At 39.7% G+C, this 25767-nt stretch overlaps 1 protein-coding gene across 3 annotated transcripts in view; it reads right to left on the bottom strand.

Moving 5' to 3' along the window:
- Positions 1-13990: 13990 nt before the first annotated feature.
- Positions 13991-25767, bottom strand: part of HSDL2 (hydroxysteroid dehydrogenase like 2) — a 61786-nt gene continuing 50009 nt past the window's right edge. For all 3 annotated transcript variants that reach the window (XM_025432783.3, XM_049091914.1, XM_025432784.3), the window contains one exon: positions 13991-14746. In XM_025432783.3, the coding sequence (XP_025288568.1) occupies positions 14634-14746 (113 nt within the window). In that variant the 3' untranslated portion in view covers positions 13991-14633. The remainder of the gene's footprint in view (positions 14747-25767) is intronic.

Genomic DNA, 25767 nt, shown 5'->3' with positions numbered 1-25767 from the left:
TCGCGGCCGCCGCTGCCCGCGGACGTGCGCCCCGACCTTCCCGGCGGCGCCGGCGCGCACGGGCTCGCCCTCCGCGCCCAGGCAGGTGCGGCCGGCGCCGCGTGCGGGGGGGGGGGGGGGGGTGGGCGCCCCGGCCGGAGACCCCACGCCCCCCCCCCCCCCCCCCCGCCCCGAGCCCCGGGGAGCGTCCCCCAGGCGCCAGGTGCAGCCCCGGCCGGTGACCCCGAGCACCGCCCCCCCGAGCCCCGGGGAGCGTCCCCCAGGCGCCAGGTGCAGCCCCGGCCGGTGACCCTACGCGCCCCCCAGCCCCGGGGAGCGTCCCCCAGGCGCCAGCTGCAGCCCCGGCTGGTGACCCCACGCCCCCCCCCCCCCCCGAGCCCCGGGGAGCGTCCCCCAGGCGCCAGCTGCAGCCCCGGCCGGACCTTGCGCCGCCCGCTGTAGCACCTGTCCTAAGGCACCGAGCGCCGGCACCTCTACATCCAGGTTCGGGAACACCTCCTGCTCGCGGGCAACCCAGTCACCGCTGCCCAGTGGAAGTTCCCAGTCCAACTACCGCACTCGCGTCCATCCCATGGGGGGGGGGGGGGGCATGACACCTAAAACACACGAGGACCACCGAGGCAGGCACTGATTCCCCGCCCCCCTACGCACCTCGGGACCACAGGGGCAAGGCTGGCGCCCCCCACCTTTATTTCACGTAGCAAACGCAGCACTTACTGTATGTGAGCGTCTCTAGGTGCTTAGGGACTATGCAGCTGCTTAATCCTAAGAACTCTATGCAGTGGGTGTTAGCACTGCCCGATTATGGATGAGGAAACTGAAGCGGAGAGGAGTTAAGACACCTGCCCAGGATCACAGAGTAGCTGGAGGAACCCGGATTCGTCCCAGGCAGTTTGGCGCCAGATTCCATGCTCTTAACTTCCTTTCTATTCAGTAATAGGTAGCTCCAAAATAATAATAATAATGGCAAGTAAATAATATGTAAAGCACATCTGATTAGCCATACGTGGTGCTCACAGCCTGGCCTCACCCCACTGTGACCAGGGAACCTCAGCCCCTCTTGCCCTTGGGGTATATCAGGAGAGAGAAGAATAAGAAAAAGAGACTACTGACTTCTGAACAAAAAAAGGATTGAAAATGAGTGGGAAATATCAGAGAGGGAGACAACATGAGAGACTCCTAACTCTGGGAAACGAACAAGGGGTGGTGGAAGGGAAGGTGGGCGGGGGGAGGGGTGACTGGGTGAAGGGCACTGAGGGGGGCACTTGATGGGGTAAGCACTGGGTGTTATGCTATATGTTGGCAAATTGAACTCTAATAAAAAAATAAAAAAAGGATTCTTAACACCTTGCTCTGTCAACACTCCTGGTCTAGGCTAAATTAAAAAAAAACAACTATGTAAACATTTTTGACAAAATAATTATTGTCCAAAAAAAAGTTAATTGCCATGTATTTCAAATATATAATCCTGTGGAGAAAAGTGGAACCCTCAGCAAGTTGGTGGAAATGTAAATGGTGCAGCTGCCATAGAAAACAGCATGGGGGGGGGGTCTTCAAAAATAATAAGATTATGATTCAGAAATCCCACTTCTGGGTATATATCTAGCAATTGAAGCAGGAATTTGAAGAGATATCTGCACACCCATGTTCACTGCAGCATATTCACAATGGCCAAGAGGTGGAAGCTGCCCAAATGTCCATAGATGTGATGGAGAACAGGGGGCTAGCTGAGGTCAAAACACATTGACAAGCCCCTGAAACAGGCAGAAGGACCTTCCTGGACGGACTCAGCTGCCTCGAGGGTCATACTTTGCTCAGGACAAAAGGCAATCTTAGCCTGACCCCCAGGATCCTGTGAGTCTACTTTAACATATAAAAAATTCCTTTAGAAATTTCCTTTATCTCTAACCCCCAAGACACGTGTGGGCGATCATCCCCCAAGCACGTGGCCCACGGATACACATCTGAGGGGCTCATGACTCAGGCTTTATTAGACGGTAGGAAGTGACCTTTTCCCAACAATATCAAGCCCCTCAAGGTCCTGGAAACCTTGCTTCCAGAATCCCTTAGAGAGCAGCTCCCCAAACCCCTCCGTAACCAGCCTCCTGTCACAGGCTCGGGGCAGCAGCTCTCCCTGCCCAGGGGTCCTGGCCCTGGGCTTTTAATAAAACCACCGTTTTGCACCAAAGATGCCTCAAGAATTCCTTCCTGGTCATCGGCTCCAGACCTCACCCCACCAAACCTCACCTGTGTTCCAAAACTTCATCAGATGGGTGAATGGATAAACAAAACATGGCATATACACATAAGAGAATATTATTCACACTTAAATTTCTTTCTTAAAGAAATCTTATCATATGCTACAACATGGATGAATCTTGAGGACATTCTGCTGAGTAAAGCAAACCAGTCACAAAAGGAATACTGTATGATTCCACTTACATGAAATACCTAGAGTTGTCAAAATCATGGAAACAAAGTATTATGGTGGTTGCCAGGAATGGAGGAAGGGAATATGGGGAGTTGCTCCATGAGTATAGAATTCTAGTTCTGCACAATGAAAAAGTTCTAGAGATCTGTCACACAACAGTGTAAATACAGTTAATGCCGCTAAACTATATACTTAAAAGTGGTTAAGAGGACAAATTTTATATTGTGCTTTTTCTACAAATAACTTCTTTTAAAGATCTTATTTATTTATTTATTTATTTATTTATTTAAGACACAGAGACAGAGTCAGAGACATGGGCAGAGGGAGAAGCAGGCTCCATGCAGGGAGCCCGACATGGGACTCGATCCTGGGTCTCCAGGATCCCGCCCTGGGCTGAAGGTGATGCTGAACCGCTGAAAATGAAATCCCATTTAAAGGATATATCCATCACGATCAATTTCTTTAATGATGCTGGCTTCCAGCAATGATGGGATACCTTGTTGAATAAACTACCTCTCCCACTAAGAACTAAAACTCTAAAAGTTTTATTTAAAACAATAAAACAACATAGGCTCTTTAAAACTATCGTGGAGCAACCACACCTTGAGAGTCCAAGAGCTCACCACACAGGGAAACACGAAGTGAATCCTACATTTCTTTCTTAGGGCACTGTTGATTTATATCTAAGAGTATAGAAACCGAACACTGAGAAACATCCTAGAATTTTTGACAGTCTGACTGGACTACAGATACAAAATTTGGAGGTCAAGTCTATCAAGACAGCCAGGATTTGAAAGCCCAAGATCGCAGAGAAAAGGTAATCACAGCAAGAGGAGCCATTCTACATGCCATTTATCCTCAAAGCATCTGATAATCCCTAATCTGTACACACAAGGAAACCAACCGCTAAGACAAAAAAAAAAAAAAAAAAACAACACTGAGCAGTAACACTTAGCTATCTCATAGAGCTAGAAAGAATTTAAACAGGAAGGACAGTCTCCGTTGAGACCCTTGAGGAACTATATCCAGAGAGAAAAAGCAAATCAGAAATAGCACTAACAATGCCTAAAACAGCCTGAACTGTTTCGATGACTAGGTGGATCAAGGTGATCTTTCCATGTTCTATCTGCCTGCAAGAAAAAAAAGGAAATCTGGTGCACCTGGGTGGCTTAGTCGGTTAAGGGTCTGTCTTCAGCTCACTCAGGTCATGATCTCAGAGTCCTGGGATGGAGCTCATGTCAGGCCCCCTGCTCAGCGGGGAATCTGCTTCTCCTTCTGCCCTTCGCCTTCCCCCTGCTTGTGCTGTCCCTGAAATAAATACAATAAATCTTTAAAAAAAATGAAAAAAAGCAAATCTTCTTTAAAGAGACTTCATAACATTTCATATGCAATGTCTAACATTCTGTCAACAATTACCAATAGGTACACCTGGAGCTCAGTGGTTGAGCATCTGCCTTTGGCTCAGGTCATGATCTGGGATCCTGGGACCGAGTCCTGCATTGGGCTTCCCGCAGGGAGCCTGCTTCTCCCTCTACCTATCTCTGTGTCTCTCATAAATAAATAAATAAAATCTTTAAAAAAAAATACCAATACACCAAGAAAAAACTAACTGCACAAAGCCAAGAAGTAAAAAAGGCTTTAGGAACAGATGCACACATGATCCAGATACTGTAGTTATTATATACAGCCTTTAGAATAATTATGGTTAATTATGTTCAAGAACATCGATGAAAAAATGGAGAATTTCACTAGAGAGCTAGAGTCTTTAAAAAAGAATGAAATAGAGCCATCAAAGGGACACAAATCAGAACCACAGTGATGTCACTACACCCCCACTAAGATGGTTACAATGAAAAAGACAATAACAAGTGTTGGTAAGGATGTGGAGAACTGAAACCCTCACACACTGCTAAGTGATATTGTAAAATGGTGCAGGCACTTTGGAAAACAGGTGGGCATTTCTTCAAAAGGTTAAAGTTCCCATATAACTCAGCAATTCTTTTAGGTATACACCCAAGAGAAATGAAAATATATCCACATGGAGAACTTGTACATGGGTGATCATAACAATATTATTCATAATGACCAAAAAAACCAGAAACATCCCAAATGTTCACCAACCCATGAATGGATAAGTAAAAAGTGGTATATTCATACAATGGAATATTATTCAACCAAAAAAAAAGGAATGAACTACCGCCACATGCTACAACATGGATCAACCTTGAGAACATGTGAAGAAAGTCAGACGCAAAAGACCCTATATTCTATGGTTCCATTTATATGAAATGTCCAGATAGGCAAATCTAGAGACAGAAAGTAGATTAGTGGTTGCCTAGACCTGAGAGGTCTTGGGGAAGATATGGGGTAACTGCTAAAAAATAAAGGGTTTACTCCTGGAGTGATGAAAATTTTTCTAAACTTGATAGTGATGATCGTTTCAAAACTCTGTGAATATATGAAAAACCACTGGATTATACACTTCAAATGGGTGAGTTATATGGTATGTTAACTTATACCTCCAAAAAGCTGTTACGAAGTATGAAAAGAAATTTCAGAACTAGGAAGTGCACTAAAATTCTAAATCCAATAAATAGATAGGTTTAACAGTAGATTGGACACAGGATATATGAAAATTAGTAAACTGCTATAAAACACCTTATCATAGGGGATCCCTGGGTGGCTTAGTGCTTTGGCACCTGCCTTCAGCCCAGGGCATGATCCTGGAGTCACAGGATCGAGTCCCACATCGAGTCCCACATCCAGCTCCCTGCATGGAGCCTGCTTCTCTCCCTCCTCCCTCCCTCTCTCTCTCTCTCTGTTATTCTCATGAATAAATAAAATCTTTTTTAAAAAAACACCTTATCATAATTCAAATTCAGATATAATGCCACTTGATTCTAGCTTCCCCACCCTCAGCCCAGCTTCTATTCTCTAACTGGGGGGAATCAAAGTTCTCTTCTTCTAGAGGGGTAGGGAATGGCTAGGAAGTAATTTGGTGCTTTCTCAGGTAAATACATAGTCAACTGTGTATACTTTTAAGTTTAACATTGTTTTTATGGGTTTTTTTTTGCGATTAAACAATGTTTTGCATTAACCTTACAATAATGAAACCCTCAAGTTATATTATGGCAAAGTTTTATGTTATATTTTACACTTTAAAGTTTTATTAGATTCTTTTTTAAATAAAATTTTTAATTAAGTAATTTATTTTTACTAGATTACTAGTTTATTATGAAAGGCTATATAAGTCAGGAACAGCCAGATGGAAGAGATTGAAGGCATGGGGAAAGGGTGTGGGCTTCCATTCCCTCTCCAGGTGTGCCACTCTCCATGTGTTCATCAGCCCAGAAGCTCCTATAAGGCTCTTTTTAAAGTCTGTCATGTGGGTGCTCCTAGGTGGCTCAGCGGTTGATCATCGGCCTTCAGCTCAGGGCGTGATCCCAGGGTCGTGGGATCGAGTTCTGCATCAGGATCCCGGCAGGGAGCCTGCTTCTCCCTCTGCCTTTGTCTCTGCCCCTCTCTCTGTGTCTCTCATGAATAAATAAAATTTGCTATGTTTTTCAACAAATGATGCTAGAATAATTGAATATCCCTAATTAGAAAAATGAAATTTAGTCTATACCTTGCAACATATACAAAAATTAATTTGATATGTATAATAGGCTAAATGCAAACTATAAAACTTCCAGAGAAGGTTTTCAATCAGGCAAAGATTTAATGATGACACCCAAAGCATGATCCATTTTATTTTATTTTATTTTTTCATTTTAAAAAATTGATAATTTTTTAAAAGATTTTATTCTAAAAAAAAGGATTTTATTCTTTAAAGATTTTAATTTTTTTAAGATTTTATTTATTTATTCATGAGAGACACAGAGAGAGGCAGAGAGAGAGGCAGAGACACAGGCAGAGGGAGAAGCAGGCTCCACGCAGAGAGCCTGACACGGACTCGATTCCGGGTCTCCAGAATCAGGCCCTGGGCCGAGGGCGGCGCTAAACCGCTGAGCCACTCAGCCTACACCCCCCCCCCCCTTTTTTTTAAAGAAGGATTTTAAATCTTTAAAAAAATAAAATACAATAGAGATACCACTACATACTTATTAGAATGACTAAAAATTAAAAGACTAAACATTTCAAGTGTTGATAAGAATGTAGAGAAATGAAATCCTATACATTGCTGATGGAATGTAATATAGTACAACCACTTTGGGAAAAAAAAGTTTGAAAATTTCTTAAGTTAAATATACACCTACCATAACACCCATTCCATACCCAAGAGAAAAAAAGGACTTGTTCATGAATGTTCACAGCAGCTTTATTCTAATAGCCAAAAGCTAGAAATAACCTGAATGTCTATAAACAGGTAAATGGATAAAGATATTTAGTATATCCATACAATGAGAAACTGCTGAGTGATAATAAAAAGGAATGCACTAGTGATATATAGAACAACATGAATAAATCTCAAAATAATTATGCAGATTGAAAGATTGAAAGCTAGAATGATGAAGAGTATATACTGTACAAATCCATTTATATAACTGGATTTTTCCAGGAAAATGCAAACGAATCTATAGTAAGGTCAGTAGTTGCTGGGAATGGACTGGAGGATAAGCATAAATAACTACAAAGGGACAGGAGGAAAACTTTTGGATATGTTTATTTTTGGATAATTGGTGATAGATATATTTCTAGTGCAAATAGTAAATACATGGGTAAATTTAAAAGACATTTCTCATTAAAAAAAAATTTTTTTAAAGATTTATTTGACAGAGAGAAAGCCCAAGTAGGCGGAGTGGTGGGCAGAGGGAGAGGGAGAAGCAGATTCCCTGCTGAGCAGGGAGCCCAATGCAGGGATCACGACCTGAGCTGAAAGCAGATGCTTAACTGATGGAGCCACCCAAGCACCCCTCTCATTTTTTAATTTTTAAAAAGATAATTCACTTGTTGAATGGAATTATTAACCAATATGTTGTACAGTTTGTAACATAGGAAATAAAATGTGTAACAAGAATAGTACAAAGAATGGAAATGGGTAAAGGAAATACCTTGTGAGATTCTTGCATTACATGAAGGGCAGAATGAAGTAGCAGGAAGCCAGAATAGAAGAACAAAGAAGAGATGGGGGAAAAGCAAGATGATAATTAATAAGCTTCCAAAACAGAAAGCACCAGGTCAAAAAGTGTTCACTGGTGAATTCTAACAAACATTTAAATGAAGAAACTACACTACTTCTCTCTAGTCCCTTTCTGAAGACAGATACAGAGAAAATATTCCTAATTCAATCTATGAAGCCAGCATTACCCTAATCCAAAACCAGAAAGACATTACAAGAAAATTATAGGCCAGCATCTCTCAAGAACCTACATACAAAAATCCTCAACAAAATATTAGTAGATTGAATCCAACAATGAATAAAAAGAACTATATGCCACAACTGTCATAGCCTGTTCAGGCTGCCATAACAAAATACAGATTTTTTTTTAAAACTTACTTTCTAAAATAAATAAATAAATAAAAAAATAAAAAAATAAAACTTACTTTCTTTTTCTTTCTTTCTTTCTTGCTTTCTTTCTTCCTTTCTTTCTTCATGAGACACAGAGAGAGGCAGAGACATAGGCAGAGGGAGAAGCAGGCTCTTTACAGGGAGCCCGATGCAGGATTCAATCCCTGGGCCCGGAGATCACGCCCTCAGCCGAAGGCAGACGCTCAACCACTGAGCCACCCAGGTATCCCATAAAATACAGATCTTCCTCAACTTACCATGGGGTTGTCGCAATAAACCCATTGTAAATTGAAAATATCATAAATTTAAAGTGCATTCAATACACATAACCTACCAAACACCCTAGCTTAGCCTAGCCTATGTTAAACATGCTCTAGAACACTTATATTAGCCTACAGTTGGGCAAAGTCATCTATCTAACACAAAGCCTATTTTATGAAAATACAGTGTTGAATATTTCATGTAATTGATTGAATACTATACTGAAAGTGAAAACCAGAATGGTTGTGAGGGTACAGACAATGGTTAAGTGTATCAGTTATTTACCCTTATGATCAAGTGGCTGCCTGGGAGCTGTGGCTAACTGCCACGGACCAGCATCATGAGAGAGTATCACACCACATCTCACTGGCCTAGGAAAACATTAAAATCCAAATTTCAAAGTGTGGTTTCTGATTAACGTGTAGTGCTTTCACACCATCATAAAGCTGAAAAATTGTGTCGAACCATCATTAAATCAGGTACCCTCTGTACCAGAGATTGGGTAGCCTGTAAACAATAAACTTTATTTCCCATAGCCCTGGAAGCTAGTAAGTCCAAGATCAAGGCACAGATAGAGTCAGTGTACGGTAAGGGCTTGATTTCTGGTCCATAGATGGCACCGTGTCACTCTGTCCTCACTTTGTAGAAGGGTCTGGCTAGCTCTCTGGGGTCTATTTTATAATGGCATGAATCCCAATCATGAGGCCCTCACCCTTAGGATCTAATCACCTCCCAAAGGCCCTGCTTCCTAATACTATCATTTTGGGGGCTAGGATTTCTACATATGAAATGTAGAGGGAGGAGGCATGAACATTCATATAACAACAACCCCATGGGATTTATTTCATGTATGCAAGGCTGGTTCAATATTCAAAAATAATTAATGTAACCTACCACGTCAAGAGACTAAAGATCATATTAATAGACGTGGAAAAAGCGTTTCACAGACTCTTAACACCGGCTCATGATAAAATCTCTCAGTAAATAAGGAATAGAGAGAATTTCCTCAACTTAAGGAGGAATATCTATAAAAACCCTACAGCTAATGGTGAGAAACTAGATACTTTCTCACTAAGATCATGAACAAGGCAAGGATGTCCCCTCTCATTAATGCTTTTCACAATCATACTGGAAGTCCTAGCTAATGCAGTAACACCACAAAAGGTAATAAAAGGTATGGAGATTATGAAGGAAGAAATAAAACTATGTTCATAGATGACATAATTGTCTGTGTAGAAAATCTGAAAAAAAATTTGACAAAAAAAAACCCTCTTGGGAACTAATAAATGATTATAGAAAGGTCGTAGGATATAAGGCTAATATATAAAAGTCAATCACTTTCCAAATACCAGTAATGAAGAACTAAAATTTGAAATTTAAAACACACACACACACACACACACACACACACACAAGAAAAACCACAGCACCCCCCAAAATACTGAGGTACAACTCCTAACAAAATCTAACAAGATCTGTATGAGAAAACCTACAAAACTCTAATGAAAGATCCTAGAACAACTTAATAAATGAAAAGATAGTTCATATTCATTGATAAGAAGACTCAATATTGTCAAGACCTCAGTTTATCCTAAACTAATATATGGATTCAATGCAATGCCAATCAAAATCCCAGTAAATTATTTTCTGGTTATCAACAAATTAATTCTAAGGGTTTTTTTTTTTAATTGAGAAATACTTGTACTTTTTTTTTGTTTTTTTATTTTTCATTTAAGTAAGCTCTACATCCACTATAGGGCTTGAACTCACAACTCTAAGATCAAGAGTCACAAGTTCCACCATCTGAGCCAGCCAGGTGACCCTGATTCTAAAGCTTATAGGGAGAGGTGAAAGACCCAGAATAGCCAACTCAATATTGAAGAAGAACAAAGTTGGAGGACTGACACTACCTGACTCCCAAGACTTACTATACAGCATAGTAACCAAGCAGTGTGGTACTGGTGAAGGAATAAACAAATAGATCAGTAGAACAGAATAGAGAGCCCAGAAATAGTCCCACGTATAGTCAACCAATCTTTTTTTTTTAATTTTTTTAAAATTTATTTATTTATGATAGTCACAGAGAGAGAGAGAAGCAGGCTCCATGCACCAGGAGCCCGATGTGGGATTTGATCCCGGATCTCCAGGATCGCGCCCTGGGCCAAAGGCAGGCACCAAACCACTGCGCCACCCAGAGATCCCTACTCAACTGATCTTTGACAAAGAAGACACTTTTTTCAACAAATGGTGCTGGGACTGGATATCCACATGCAAAAACAAAAACAAAGAATCTAAATAGTTTATTCCTTCCACAAAAATTAACTCAAAATGGATCACAGATCTAAATATAAAAATGCAAAACTATAAAACTCCTAGAAAATAACAGGAGAAAACCTAGATGCCCTCGGGTATGGTAACAACTTTTTTTTTTTTTAAGATTTATTTATTAGCAATGACTTTTTAGATACAACACCAAAAGCACAGTCTATGAAAGAAATGATTGACAAGCTAGACTTCATCAAAATGAAAAATTTGGGGTGCCTGGGCTGGCTTAGTTGGAAGACTATGCGATTCTTGATCTCAGTCAAGGTCGAGTTCGAGCCCCACACTGGGTGTAGCGATTACTTAAAAAGACTTAAGAAAATGAAAACATTCTGCTCTGCAAAAGGCGATGTCAAAAGAATAAGAAAACAAGTCACAGACTGGGAAGAAAATATTTGCAAAAGACAAATGATAAAGGACTATTTTCCAAAATACACAAAGTAATTTTAAATTGCAACAATAAGAAAATAACTATTTAAAAATGGACCAAAGACCTAACAGACACCTTACTAAAGAAGATATAGAGGCAAGTAAGCGTGTGAAAAGATATTCAACATTGCAAACTAAAAAGAGATACCACTACACACCTGTTAAAATGGCCAAAATCCACACCACCGACAATACCAAATACTGAAGAGGATGTAGAAAATCAGGAACACTAATTCATTGCTGGGGGAAATGCAAAATTTATTTATTTGACGGAGAGAGAGCACAAGCTGGGGGGTGCATAGAGGGAGAAGCAGAAGCAGACTCCCCACTGAGCAGGGAACATATGAGGCCTGAGCCTAGGACCCCTGGGGTCACGACCCAAGCTGAAGGCAGATCCTTAACCATCTGAGCCACCCAGGTGCCCCTGGAAGTTTCTTAGAAAACTAAACTTACTACCATATATTTTCCTTTGCACGATTTGCCACTTTAGAAACTCAAAGTCCTTTTCTTTTGTATTCTCTAAAAATATATTGTTCTTTTGTTAAGATGTTATATAACTCAAGTTCTAACCGCTCCTTTGAGATATTCAGACCTGAATACCCTATATTTGTGACGCACATGTTAGTAAACTTCTATTTCTTCTTTGCTTGTTAAGCTATCTTTTGCTAATCTAATTTACAGGACCCCAGCTGGAAGCTTGATTGGTAGAGGGAAAAAGAACTTTTTTCCTTCTACTTAAGAGGCTTATGTAAAAGGTACTATATAAGAGGATTTGTTGAAATATAGAATTACTAGCAACAAACCATCTTAAAAATGTCTAAATAACTTCAATCACTAAAAAGACCAAGGGCTTTGATTTCTCTCCATAACCATTTAATTTCAGAGTTAGGGCTCAATTTGCTGCTGAACAACACACAAAATAGCCTTTCAAAACTTCTGGCAAGTTCTACAACTCCAGTGCAGTGCAGTTAGTTAATGAGCAAGATCCATGGAAAGGGAACACGTGAATTCATTAAGGCATCTGGGAGGTGTTGCAAAAGGCTTCAGGAATCAAGGTGTGGCTACCTTTGACAGAACACTCCAAACTGGTGCTTCCTAGTAATATTGAGCGCAAAGGGGCTGTGGATGACCTATTCCAACTCCCTCAATTACAGATGGGAAAACTAGCCCTGTGAAAATATTTTTTCCCAATATCGCAAGGCCTCTTAGTAAGCAAGTTCATGTTTTATTTTTTTTTGTTTTTTTTTTATTCATGAGGCACAAAGAGAGGCAGAGACACAGAGGGAGATGTGGGCTCCCTGCAGAGAACCTGATGCAGGACTTGATCCCAGGACCCCAGAATCAAGACCTGAGCCAAAGGCAGACACTCAACCCTTGAGCCACCCAGGTGCCCCAGCAAGTTCGTTTTAGTTACTAGAACCCTTAATTCCTATCTCGTAATAGTTTATTTTCCCAAAGCTTTGAGACCATTTGGAGAATGCAGAGAAAAGAGAGAAGCCCTGGGGATCCCTGGGTGGCTCAGCAGTTTACCACCTGCCCTCGGCCCAGGGCATAATCCCTGGGTCCTGGGTTCAAGTTCTGCATCGACTCCTGGCATGGAGCCTGCTTCTCTGCCTGTGTCTCTCTCATGAATAAATAAAATCTTAAAGAGAGAGAGAGAGCTTTAATAAACTTCAGTAGAAAACAAGCCTGCTGGCAACACCTGACCAGGATCTTCACAGAGCTAGAAGTGACTGGCAGCTGCAAAGGGAGTTGTAAGGCTGCCACACCAAAAGCAATCCATCTGGGCTTCTTGGATGGAGAGGTAACGTCTTTATGGGTTCTATTCAAGGCTAACATCCTGGGAGGTTTTTGTTGGATAGGGATTTTATTAATTTTGGCCTTGGGCTAGTCTTTTCCCATTCTCTGATCCTGTTTCATTTGTAAAACAGACATTAAATGGTTCTAATATTATGATTCTAGGAAATGTCAGAATTAAGTGCAGTAATATTAGAGAATGGAAGATGAGAAGTAAAGGAATTACAATGAGCAAGTTTTTTTTAAGACTTTATTCATGAGAGACACAGAGAGAAAGGCAGACACAGGCAGAGGGAGAAGCAGGCTCCATGCAGGGATCCCGATGTAGGACTTGATCCCAGGACCCTGGGATTGGCTCAACCACTGAGCCACCCAGGTGTCCCGTGAGCAAGTATTTTTAACATTAAAATGAAAGGAAATGACTTTTTTAAAACTTTAGCGAAAGAAGACAGACAAACCATTGCATGAGTTTGCTGCGGCTGCCAAAACAAAATACCATACAGATTGAGTGGCTAAACCAACAGAAATCTTCCAGTTCTGGAGAAGAGGAGTCTTGGTAGATTTGGTTTCTTCTGAGGCCTCTCTCCTTGCTTTCCAGATGGACTGCCTCCTCACTGCTTCTCACATGGTCATTCCTTTGTGTGTGTATCCCTTGTGTTTTATCTCCAAATTTCCTCCTTAGAAGGATCCCAGTCAGACTGGATTAGAGCACACCCTAAAAGCCTCATTCTAACTTAACCACTTCTTTCAAGGCCTTATCTCTAAATAAGGAAAGTCGGGGGGGGGCGGTGTTAGGATTTCATCAAATGAGTTTGGGAGGTGTACAATTCAGTGGTTAACAACCATCTATTCTGATGTTCTTTAAAAAAAAAAAAAAGATTTTATTTATTTGAGAGAGAGGCAGAGATATAGGCAGAGGGAGAAGAAGGATCCATGCAGGGAGCCTGACATGGGACTCGTTCTTAGGAATCCAGGATCATGCCCTGGGCCTGAAGCAGGCGCTAAATCGCTGAGCCACCCAGGGATTCCCCTGATGTTCTCTTTTTTAAACACTGTGACCAGGCAGCCCGCGTGGCTCAGCGGTTTAGCGCCCCCTTCTGTCCAGGCGGCGATCCTGGAGACCTGGGATGGAGTCCCACGCGGGGCTCCCTGCATGGAGCCTGCTTCTCCCTCTCCCTGTCTCTCATGAGTAAATAAATAAAATCTTTAAAAATAAAAAATAAACACTGTGACCAAGTGCATACTTCTGGGGAGAAATTATTTTATTTTAGGATATTTTTACACACTTTAACATGACAATACATACTGTAATTAGCTGAATTACATTAATAACATTTTTACTATAGGTAACATACTTGTAAAGCTCGTTAGAATGAAAAAGTTTTTGTTTCATTAGTCTTCACAAACAGTATTTATTAAGTCGTTTATGTGATTGACAATGCATTGTAGAAGATCTTTTTTTAAAACTATATAAAACTCTAAAATACCATTTAAGATTTCACTAGCATATAATCCCAAACAGAAAAATTAAAACTGGTTAACCTCCTTTTATATGCGAAGTGTTGAAAAGAGCTAATTTTACTGCTTGAACCTGATAAATTGCTCATCATACCTTTCCCACAATGAATGAAATCTATGCTCAGAGAGCAAAACTCGCAAAATACGATAGGCAGACTGTCTTAGAATTCCACTTAATGAAGCTTATGTTTGATTAATTAGCTGTTTTAATTACAATTTCAAGTCTTACAGATACAAAAATTGTATTTTTTCCCAGAACAAACATGCATATCCTTACGAGAGGAAAGAAAACAAACAGATTTTAACTGTTGAGTACTTTTATTTTTTTAGCTTAGTGATCGACATTTTTTTTTTTTTCTTTTTCCTTCACAGCTTGGCATTCATCTGATTCATTAGCTTCTCCAATTTGATTGCTAGGGCCATGTTTCCTTTAATCTTCAATTTTCCTGACATGAATGCCATTGTTGGTTTTAGTTTTCCTAAAATGAGAAAATGAGGGAAGGAGAAGCATCCATTAATGTCCTTTCGGAAATACCACTTCAAGAAGATACATTATAAAAAGAACTTCCTTGAGTTTTATAAACCTCTGAAGCACACAAATTTCTATTCCATTTTTTTATCAGTAACTTGGGAATCCCAATTCCTAGACTTAGATGTTAACAATATCTTATAATACTAGATAATGTAAAAACGACAATCAGCAAAAGATTATACCAGAAAGCTGAAGATGGGACATTCATATACTAGTTATAGCACATTAAAGGATACATGGGAAAAAAAATAAAGGATACATGGCCCTCGGATGAATTATAGTAAACAAATACTATCTTAGTTAATTTTTTCAATCAGTTATAGTTCATTAAACTTCTAACATTTCAGGTTTAGATTAAAAAAAATCAAAAGGTGTAAATGCATATAATATTCTTAAGAAATTATCATTTTTTTTTCTTTAATTTATTTATTCATGATAGTCACACAGAGAGAGAGAGAGAGGCAGAGACACAGGCAGAGGGAGAAGCAGGCTCCATGCACAGGGAGCCCGATGTGGGATTCGATCCCGGGTCTCCAGGATCGCGCCCTGGGCCAAAGGCAGGCGCCAAACCGCTGCGCCACCCAGGGATCCCCCAAGAAATTATCATTAAAAACATAGTGTGAAATGGTGCAGCCACTCTGGAAAACTGTGTGGAGGTTCCTCAAAGAGTTAAAAAACATAGTGTATGGACAAAAGTATGTGTTAGCAGCATTTTAACCACAGAAAAGCCAGGATATAAAATATGAGTATTAAAACAGAATTGCAGTTAATAAAACATAAAAGAAGCTCCATGGAAGGAGGAAACTTTATTTGCTACTCCTATTCTAGTGCTAGTACAGGGTTTGGCACATGGTGGAATTAATGAGGAAACCGAGGCTCAGACAGGATTCTGACTTGCCCAATGTCACACAGCTTGTATATGGCCGTGCTGCAATTCAAAGCCAGGTGTGTCTGAATCTTTGTTGTTTTTTTTTTTTAAGATTTTATTTATTTATTAGAGACAGAGAGAGAGAGAGAGAGAAAGAGGCAGATACACAAGCAGAGGGAGCAGACTCTGTAGGGGGAGCCCAATGTGGGACTCGATCCTGGGTCTCCAGGATCACGCCCTGGGCTGAAGGCGGTGCTAAACCACTAAGCCACGGGGGCTGCCCTCCCCCTCTTTTTAAAAATATTTTATTTATTTATTTTAGAGAGAGAGCACACATGTGAGTGGGGGAAGGGACAGAGGGAAAAGGAGAAGGAAAGAGTTTCCAGCAAACTGTGCTGGTCATGGAGCTGGAGCCCAATAGCATATAATCCCAAACAGAAAAATTAAAGAGGGGTTGATCCCATAACCCTGAGATCATGACCTGAGACGAAATCAAGAGTGGGACACTTAACAAGCTGAGCCACTCAGGTGCCCTTAATTCATATTTATAGTTTTCTGAGCTATATGATGCCAATTTATATACAGATCATACCTCCAGCAGGCACAATATTTGTCTGGTATATTAGTAAACTTCTACCCGGCCACACAGGAAAAAAAAAAGTGTGGGTTAACATATTTATATATGTTGAGATATTAAACACCTTTAAATTATTCTATGTAGGAGTTGTAACAAAGCATTATAGATTGCTTAGGGATAGAAAGAATCAAGCCCAATTCTTTAATGCATAAACTGAGCTGCACATTATTTCATGGAAATGTGATATTAATACCCAAGTTTACAAATAATAAATTAAGGGATAATTTTCATTTACATAGAAGATACTGGAAAATTTTTGTTCTTTAAAGAACAGAATAGCTCCTCCAGAAATGGATAAAACAGTGACATCTGGGTGCCCTTTTGCTGGAAAACTGGCGTTCTGTCCTTCACCCTACAGTGAAACCCACCAGTCCACAAGCCCTAAGCCCTACTCACACATACACAGCTTCCACCATCTTTATGGAGCCTTCCCTATAAAGACGAATGCACATCAAATGGAGACAAAAAAACCAAAAACATAAAAGCTATTTGGAGGAAACAAATGCAGGCACTGAAGAACGCTAAAACAAAGTGAATGAAAAAAAAAAAAGAATTCCATAGTTCATGTCCTTATCGATAAGAGAAGATAGAAAAGCAATGTATCAAGAACAGAATGCTAGAGAAAGAGGGAAGAACAGAAGCACAGGGAAGAGGGAGAAACAGAGAAGACTTAAAGGGGCAGGGGCAAGGAAATGACAGGAAGGGAGAAAAGTTGTAGGAGAAGGGGAATGGAATGGGATCCAGTGAGTGGGAAAGGGGCAGGTAAGAGAAGAAACAATGACCACAACAGTGAACTCCTGGAAATTAAAAATTTGAGAGATAATATTAAAATACAATAGGGGGATCCCTGGGTGGCGCAGCGGTTTGGCGCCTGCCTTTGGCCCAGGGCGCGATCCTGGAGACCCGGGATCGAATCCCACGTCGGGCTCCCGGTGCATGGAGCCTGCTTCTCCCTCTGCCTGTGTCTCTGCCTCTCTCTCTCTCTCTGTGTGACTATCATGAATAAAAAAAATAAATAAATAAATAAATAAAATAAAATAAAATAAAATAAAATAAAATAAAATAAAATAGGAAAGAGTCACTTGTAGATCTTCAGGTCACAGAAATCAATCTTCTCTATTGCTACTGCCCCTCTCCCACTACTGCAAAAGTCTTTCTCTATACACCACCCTCCAGAAATATCTATCTATCTATCTATCTATCTATCTATCTATCATCTATCTATCTTCTATCTATTTGGGGGGGGGGGGCAGAGACAGGCAGAGGGAGAAGCAGGCTCCATGCAGGGAGCCTGACATGGGACTTGATCCCAGGTCTCCAGGATCACGCCCTTGGCTGAAGGCGGGGCTAAAGCACTGAGCCACCGGGGCTGCCCCATAATACCTTTTTCAAATAAAGTTTCTCCTTACTATTAAAAAAAAAAAAAAAGAAAGGTAAAAATAAGGCGAATCAATCTCTCAAAAAGTAAAAAAGTTTAATATAAAGAGATATGCAATAGCAGAAAGAGGTGATCAAAGATTGAATCAAAGGTTGAATGTTTTCTCCAGAAAGTGAGAACTAAGAGAACTTTCAAAGAAATAATATAGGATGTATTCCCAAGGAACCCGTCAAGTACCCAGGAAAATGAAAGAAAAAAAAACCACACTACTTTACATCATTGTGAAAATTCAAACCACTATAGAGAAAGGGAACATTCTGATTCTAAAGCTTTTGGATTAAGACAAACAATAGTAATCAAAATCTCAATAGTAATTTTAGAAGATGGAGCAATGACTTCACGATTTTTTTTTTAAGATTCTATTTATTTATTTGAGAGAGAGAGAGAGAGAACACGCACACGCGCATGTGAACAGGGAAAGGGGCTTGATCCCACAATCCTGAGATTGTGAACTGAGCCGAAATCAAGAATCGGACACTTAACCAACAAAGCCACCCAGGCACCCCTTGGCTCCACAATTCTGAAGAACAGTAACTTTCAACCCAGAAATCTCTACCCAGCCAAACAATGTGTTGGTTGAATACAAATAGTTTTATACAATCTTTTATGTATCCTTTCTCATGAAGCTACTAGAGAATGTGAGAGAATGTGTGCCACCAAAAGAGAATAAACCAAGAATGAACACGGGATACAAGAACTAAAAGACTCAGCATAGAGTTAAAAATTTCTAGGATCACAGCTGCATAGCAAGCTTAATAAGCTTATCTATCTATTATAACAAGACAAAGAGCTCCAGGAAAAAAAGTAGATTGACAAGTAATCTGACACATTTGGCAGAGTGGAAAATTGTATCAAAAAATTGTGGGAAGAGTATGGGAAGATTTCCCTTGGTTTCTTTGTACCTATTTTAGTGGAGGTGGGGCGGGGGGGGGGGGGCATAGGACATTTATTTAAATCCAGGAAAAAGTTCTCTGAGAGAAAACCTAGTAATAGTCTACTATTTGACTCAGTGGTAAAACTACAGCAGAATCATGATTATTTAAACATAGAGTATTGATTTAAAACAAAATGGTGATGGGTCTGCCTGGGCATGGAGTCTGTGATGGGGCGCCTGGATGGCTCAGTGGTTGAGTGTCTGCCTTTGGCTCAGGTCGCGATCCCAGGGTCCCGGGATCGAGTCCCACGTCAGGTTCCCTGCAGGGAGTCTGCTTCTCCCTCTGCCTGTGTCTCTGCCTCTCTCTTCTGTGTGTCTCTCATGAATAAATAAATAAAATCTTAAAAAAAAAAAGGTGATATAATTATATTGGAAGGGTGGGAAAGGGGGAAGTAAAGTAAAATCACGGTGCTATAAGAGAACTTAAATCTTATCTATCAGTCTTTAGTGAATCTAAACAAAACAGTGTAAGTAAACATCTAACATTGAGAAATGTGATCACATTGGAAAATATGGAGTTAAATAATGAAAGAAATACCAAAAAGACCTGAAGGACTTCACACCTCTGTGAAGTGGAAGTGGGAAAGACCAAAGAACATTTTAAAAAAATATATGCTCTGGGCAATTGGCTGGCTCAGTCAGTGGAGTGTGTAACTCTTGATCTTGGGGTTGAGATTTCGAACTCCACGTTGGGTGTAGAGATAACTTAAAAATTTTTTCAATAAAATAAAAATATGTACTCTAAAACATGAAGGGAAATTTATGACATAAAATTAACCATTTTAAAGTGAACAATTGGGGATCCCTGGGTGGCTCAGTGGTTTGGTGCCTGCCTTTGGCCCAGGTTACGATCCTGGAGACCCGGGATCGAGTTCCGCGTTGGGTTCCCAGTCATGGAGCCTGCTTCTTCCTCTGCCTGTGTCTCTGCCTCTCCCTCTCTCTATGTCTATCATGAATAAATAAATAAATAAATCTTTAAAAGAAATAAAGTGAACAATTCAGTAGCACTTAAGTGGAGTCACAATGTCATACAACTATCACCTCTGTCTAGTCCCAAAATATTTCCATCCCTGCTAAAAGGAAACCCTGTACCCATGATGCATTAACAATTTCCCTTCCTTCTAGGCCCTGGCTACTACCAATCGCTTTCTGTGTCTATGGATTTACTATTCTAGTGTTTCATATGAAAGGATTCATACAATATGGGATCTTTTGTGTCTGACTCCTTTCACTTATTAAGTTTTCCAGGTTCATCCACATTATATGATGAATCAGTACCTCATTTCTTTCTATGGCTGAATAGTATTTCATTACACACACACACAATTTGTTTATCCATTTGTTGATGGACATCTGGGTTGTTTCCACCTTTTGACTACTGTGAATAGTGCTGCTATGAGCATGTATATACACATATTTGAATATCTATTTTCTTTTGAATATAGGAGTGGAAAATGCTTGGTCATGTGGTAATTCTATATTAACTTTACCTTTATTTATGGGTTTAACAAACCCAAACATCTATGGTCAACTGATCTTTAACAAGGTTGACAAGACCATTCAATGGGAAAAGACTAATCTATTTAACAAATGGTGCTGGGATAACTGATATCCACAGACAAACAAATTAAGTTGGGCTTCTACTTCATACCATACACGAATATTAGCTTAAAATGGGTCAGAGGCCTAAATACATGAGCTAAATCTAAAAACTCTCAAAAAAAGGGGCACCAGGCTGGTTCAATCAGAAGAGCATGTGATTTCTGATATCAAGGTTATAAGTTTGAGCCCCACACTGGATATTCAGATTACTTAAAAAATAAAACCTTAAAAAAATAAAAACAGGGACACCTGGGTGGTGAAGTCAGTTAAGCGTCCAACTCTTGGTTTCAGCTCTGGTTGTGATCTTGGGGTTATGAGATCAAGCCCCACATTGGGCTCCATGCTCAGCGGAGTCTGCTTGAGTTTCTTTCCCTTTCTGCCTCTGCCCCTCTCCACTACATTCTTTTTCTAAAATAAATAAATAAACCTTAAAACAAAAACAAAAACAAAAAAATCCCAACCCTCTGGGGTGCCTGGGTGTTTCAGTTGGCTAAGTGTCTGACTCTTGATTTTGACTCCAGGTCATGATCTTCAGGGTTTTAAGATTGATTCCCAAGTCAGGGTTCTGCCTGGGCATGGAGTCTGCTTAAGAATCTCCCCTGGAGCGTCTGGGTGGTTCAGTCGGTTAAGCATCTGCCTTTGGCCCAGGTCATGATCTCAGGGTCCTGGGATCAAGCCCTGTGTCAGGCTCCTTGCTCAGCGAGGAGTCTGCTTCTCCCTCTCTCTCCGCCCGTCTCTGTGCCCCGCTTGTGCTGGCTCTCTGTGTGTGTGTCTCTCTCAAATACATAAAATCTTAAAAAAATAATAAAATAAAACAATGAAACTTCAACACACGCTAAAAGAAAAAAACTTGCCGAAAGAAGCTAGTCACAAAAAATCGCTATTATACTATTCTGTTCATATTAAAGTCCAGAGTAGGGAAATCTAGACACAAAAAGTAGATCAGTGGTTGCTCAGAGCTGAATGCAGATGGGAGATATGGGGTTAACAGCTAATGGGTATGGAGTTTCTTTTTGAGGTGATGAAAACATTCTAAAAGCAACTGTGGTGCTGGTTGCAAATATATGTGAATATGCTAACAACTATTTAACTGTACCCTTTAAATGGATGAATTGCAGGGTATGTGAATTATTCCTCAATAAAGCTGTTAAAAAATAAAAGCTATTGTTACACATAATAAGTTGAATTAATAATTTAACATTTTTCCCACAAAAAAATCCCAAGCTCAAATGGCTTCACTGGTTTTTTGCAGGATATAAAATCAATACACAAAAACTAATTGTATTTATGTATACTAGGAACAGATAATTCAAAAATAAAATTAAGGACAATAATTCCATTCACAATAGCATAAAGAAGAATGAAATACTTAGGGGAAAAAGCACAAACTATAAAAGAAAGAACTGATGGATTTGACTTTATCAAATCTAAAAAACTTTTGTTAACTCAAAAGACACCATTAAGAAAATGAAAAGAGAAGTGACAGACTGAGAGAAAATATTTGCAAATCACATGCACCTAGAATTTATAAAGAATCTTGCAATTTAATAATAAAAGAATAAGTCAATTTAAAGACAAGCAAAAGTTATGAATAGTTCATCAAATGCAAATAGCTATTAAACACATGGGAAGATGCTCAACATTAAGGAAATACAAATGGAAGTCACAATGAGATACCACCACACACTCACTAAAATGGTTCTCACATCAAACACACTGCCTGCCATTTGTGATAATATGGATGAACCTAGACGCAGAAAGACAAAGATGTGTGATCTCACTTATAGTGGAATCCAGAAGCAGAGAGTAAAATGGTGGTTGCCACGGGTTAGGAGAGAGAAATGAGACGTTGGTCAAAGGGTATAAACTTTCAGTTATAAGATGAATAGTTCCTGGGGATATAATGTACAGAATGATGACTATATTTAATAATACTGTATTGTATATTTGAAATTTGATAGGAGTAGATCTTAAAATGTTCTCACTACAAAAATAAAAAAGGTAACTATGTAGGATAAATGTATTAATTCACTGACACATTAGCTTGATTAACATTATGCATTTAACAATGTATATACATGTATCAAATCATTGTTTTATATGTCATTCTGTTTTATATGTCAATAAAGCTGTAAAAAAAAGACTAATAAGTTTTGGTGAGAATCTGGAGAAATTAAAATCTTCATATATTACTAATGAGAATGTAAAATCAGTACAGCCACTTTAGCAAATGGTTTGGTAGTTTCTCCAAATATATGGTGTATGTGTATATATACAATACACATATGGTATATATAAGACATATATATCTCACCATATGACCCACCAATTCCACTCTTAGGAATCTGAGAGAAATGAAAATATACATCCACCCAAATACACCTATGACAATACTCAAAGCAGCATTATTCATAACAGCCAAAAACCTGAAATAATGCAAATGTCCACTAGCTGGTGAGTGGATTAAATAATATGTAGTATACCCATACAGAATACTATTCAGCAATAAAAAGGAACTGAACTATTAATACATGTTACAACATGAAGGGATGAATCTCAAAGCCTTATGGTAAGTGAAAGGAGCCAGATACAAAGGACTATATACTGCTTGATTTCATTTACATAACGAGAAATCTATAGAGACAGAAAACAAAATAGTGTTTGGTTAGCCAAGGGTAAAAATGGGGAATGATTACAAAGAGACATGAGAGGGCAGCCCTGGTGGTGCAGCGGTTTGGTGCAGCCTGCAGCCTGGGGTATGATCCTGGAGACCCGGGATCGAGTCCCACATCGGGCTCCCTGCATGGAGCCTGCTTCTCCCTCTGTCTGTGTCTCTGCCTCTCTCTCTCTGTGTCTATGAATAAATAAATAAAATCTTAAAAAAAAAAAAAAAAAGGAGACATGAGAGAATTTTCTGGGGTGATGGAAATACACTGTAAGTGATGGCTATACAACTCTATATATAAATCTACCAAAAATCACGCATACTTATACTGGATAGATTTTATGCTATGTAAATTATACCTCAATACTATTGTTTAAAAAATAGCTAGTAAGCACAATAACCTATATATAATCTCTCCTCCCAATATATTAAACAGGTAACCTTTTTTTGTTTTTTTAATTCACGAGAGAGAGAGAAAGGCAGAGACACAAGCAGCAGGAGAAGCAGGCCCCATGCCGGGAGCCCAATGTGGGACTCAATCTCAGGAACCCGGGATCACACCCTGAGCCAAAGGCGGACACTCAATCACTAAGCCACAGGCATCCCTAAACAGGTAATCTTATACAATTTATTTCTTTTCTATTATAATGCTTTACCATATGGTAAAGTGGCCTCTACTGGCCAAAAGGAGATTTTGATTTAGATGATCACTAGTTGCTTAAAGTTTTTATATTTATAAAGTATCCACTATATAAATTAGGTCAGAAATGGCTATAGTTTCTTAAGAGAGAAATCATACTAGAATATAAGGTTTAAACTGTGCCCCTTCAAAGGAAAGCAGATGGGATAAAGAGTAGGAACAAAAGGACATAAAAAGCAGACGCACACTCACTGTTGCTATAAGAATACTTTTCTTCTTTTAGCTACTCATTTATCTGACTTCCCCTAATCAATCCAGGAGCACATTCACAGAAAGACATAAATAGAAAGCCCATTATTATAGGTTTATGTTACATAAATAAAATGTAAATTAAAGAAGTCATCTGACTCACCTTTGGATGGCAGAGTAGCATAATGATTAAAAGAGTATGAGCCTAAGAGCCTGGACTCAAATTTTGGCTTCAACGTTTCTTCACTATGTGACCTTGGGTTAATTACTCAATCTATCAATGCCTCAGTCTCCATTTTTTTAAAATGGAAAAGATAGGGATGCCTGGGTGGCTCAGTGGTTGAGTGGCTGCCTCCACTCAGGGCGTGATCCCAGGATCCGGGATCAAGTCCTGCACTGGGCTCCCTACAAGGAGCCTGCTTCTCCCTCTGTCTATGTCTCTACCCCCGTCTCTCTCTGTGTCTCTCATGAATAAATAAATCTTAAAAAAATTTTTTTTTTCCTCTTAAAGCATTACATGGAGTATTAACTCATAGTAATCATACAATGCATATTAGCTATAATTATTATGTCAGTTTAGAAATTGACAATTTTTATTTTAAATGATCTTTAAATTCAAAATATTACTTATTTATAAAATGTGAATTTGCCAACATTTACTGAGCATCTAGTATGTCCAAAGCACTTTAAGTTTTATGAAGCCAGAGTTGTTGGAATACTAACACACTAAAGACAATATTGAAAATGACTAGAGAGGGTGCCTGGGTGGCTCAGTCAGTTGAGCATCAGCCTTCAGCTCAGGTCCTGGGATCAGACCCCATGCTGGGCTCCCTACTCAACTGGGAGCCTGCTTCTCTCTTTCCTTCTGCCTACCACTCCCCCTGCTTGTGCTCTGTCATAGGAATAAATAAAATCTTAAAAAGAAATGACTAGAAAGATTAACTATTAACACTGTAAGATGTTATAATGTGTGAGTGAAAAAGATTACCAAACAATAGTAATGCCATAATCCTGTTTTTATAAGCATATGTGTGTATGTATATATATTCGCAGAAATATATATGACTCTACACCAAAATCAAGTGATGGTTGATATCTCGGTAGTGTGATAAAGAAGTATCTTTATTTTGATTAGGGGTGCTTGGGTGGCTTAGTCAGTTAGGTGGCATGACCTGATTTCAGCTCAGGTCATGATCTTGGGGTCCTGGGATACAGTTCTATGTCAGGCTCCGCACTTAGTGTGGAGTCTGCTAGAGATTCTCTCTGTTTCTCTCTGCCCCTCCTGCTGCTCATGCGCTCATTCTCTCTTAGAAAATAAATAAATCTTTTTTTTTTAATTTTTTTTAATTTTTATTTATTTATGATAGTCACAGAGAGAGAGAGAGAGAGAGGCAGAGACATAGGCAGAGGGAGAAGCAGGCTCCATGCACCGGGAGCCCGACGTGGGATTCGATCCCGGGTCTCCAGGATCGCGCCCTGGGCCAAAGGCCCGCGCCAAACCGCTGCGCCACCCAGGGATCCCGAAAATAAATAAATCTTAAAAAAAAAAAAGAGAAGTATTTTTATTTTGCTTTTTCTTAAGCATGCTTTCTGATTTTGTACCATGAATTATTTAATACTACTGTAAAAAAAAAAAAAACAAAAACAAAACAAAAACCAGGTGCTTGGGTGGCTAATTCGGTTAAGCATCCGGCTCTTGGTTTCAGCTCAGGTCATGATCTCAAGGGCTGTGACACGGAGACCTGTTTTGGGCTCTGCACTCAGTGGGGAGTCTGGTTGAAGATTCTGTCCCTCTACCCCTACAGCCCACTCACGGACTCTCACTCTAAAATAAATAAATCTTTAAAAAAAAAAAAAAGGAAAAGTTGAAGACTTCAATCATTAGTAACAAACACAGACTGGCTCAGATAGGCCACTAACATCCTAGATTACAAC

This window comes from Canis lupus, chromosome 11 (genome assembly GCF_003254725.2).
Source record: "Canis lupus dingo isolate Sandy chromosome 11, ASM325472v2, whole genome shotgun sequence".
NCBI lineage: Eukaryota > Metazoa > Chordata > Mammalia > Carnivora > Canidae > Canis > Canis lupus.
Note: the sequence above shows the minus strand (reverse complement) of the source record. Positions and strands in the feature narration are given on the sequence as shown.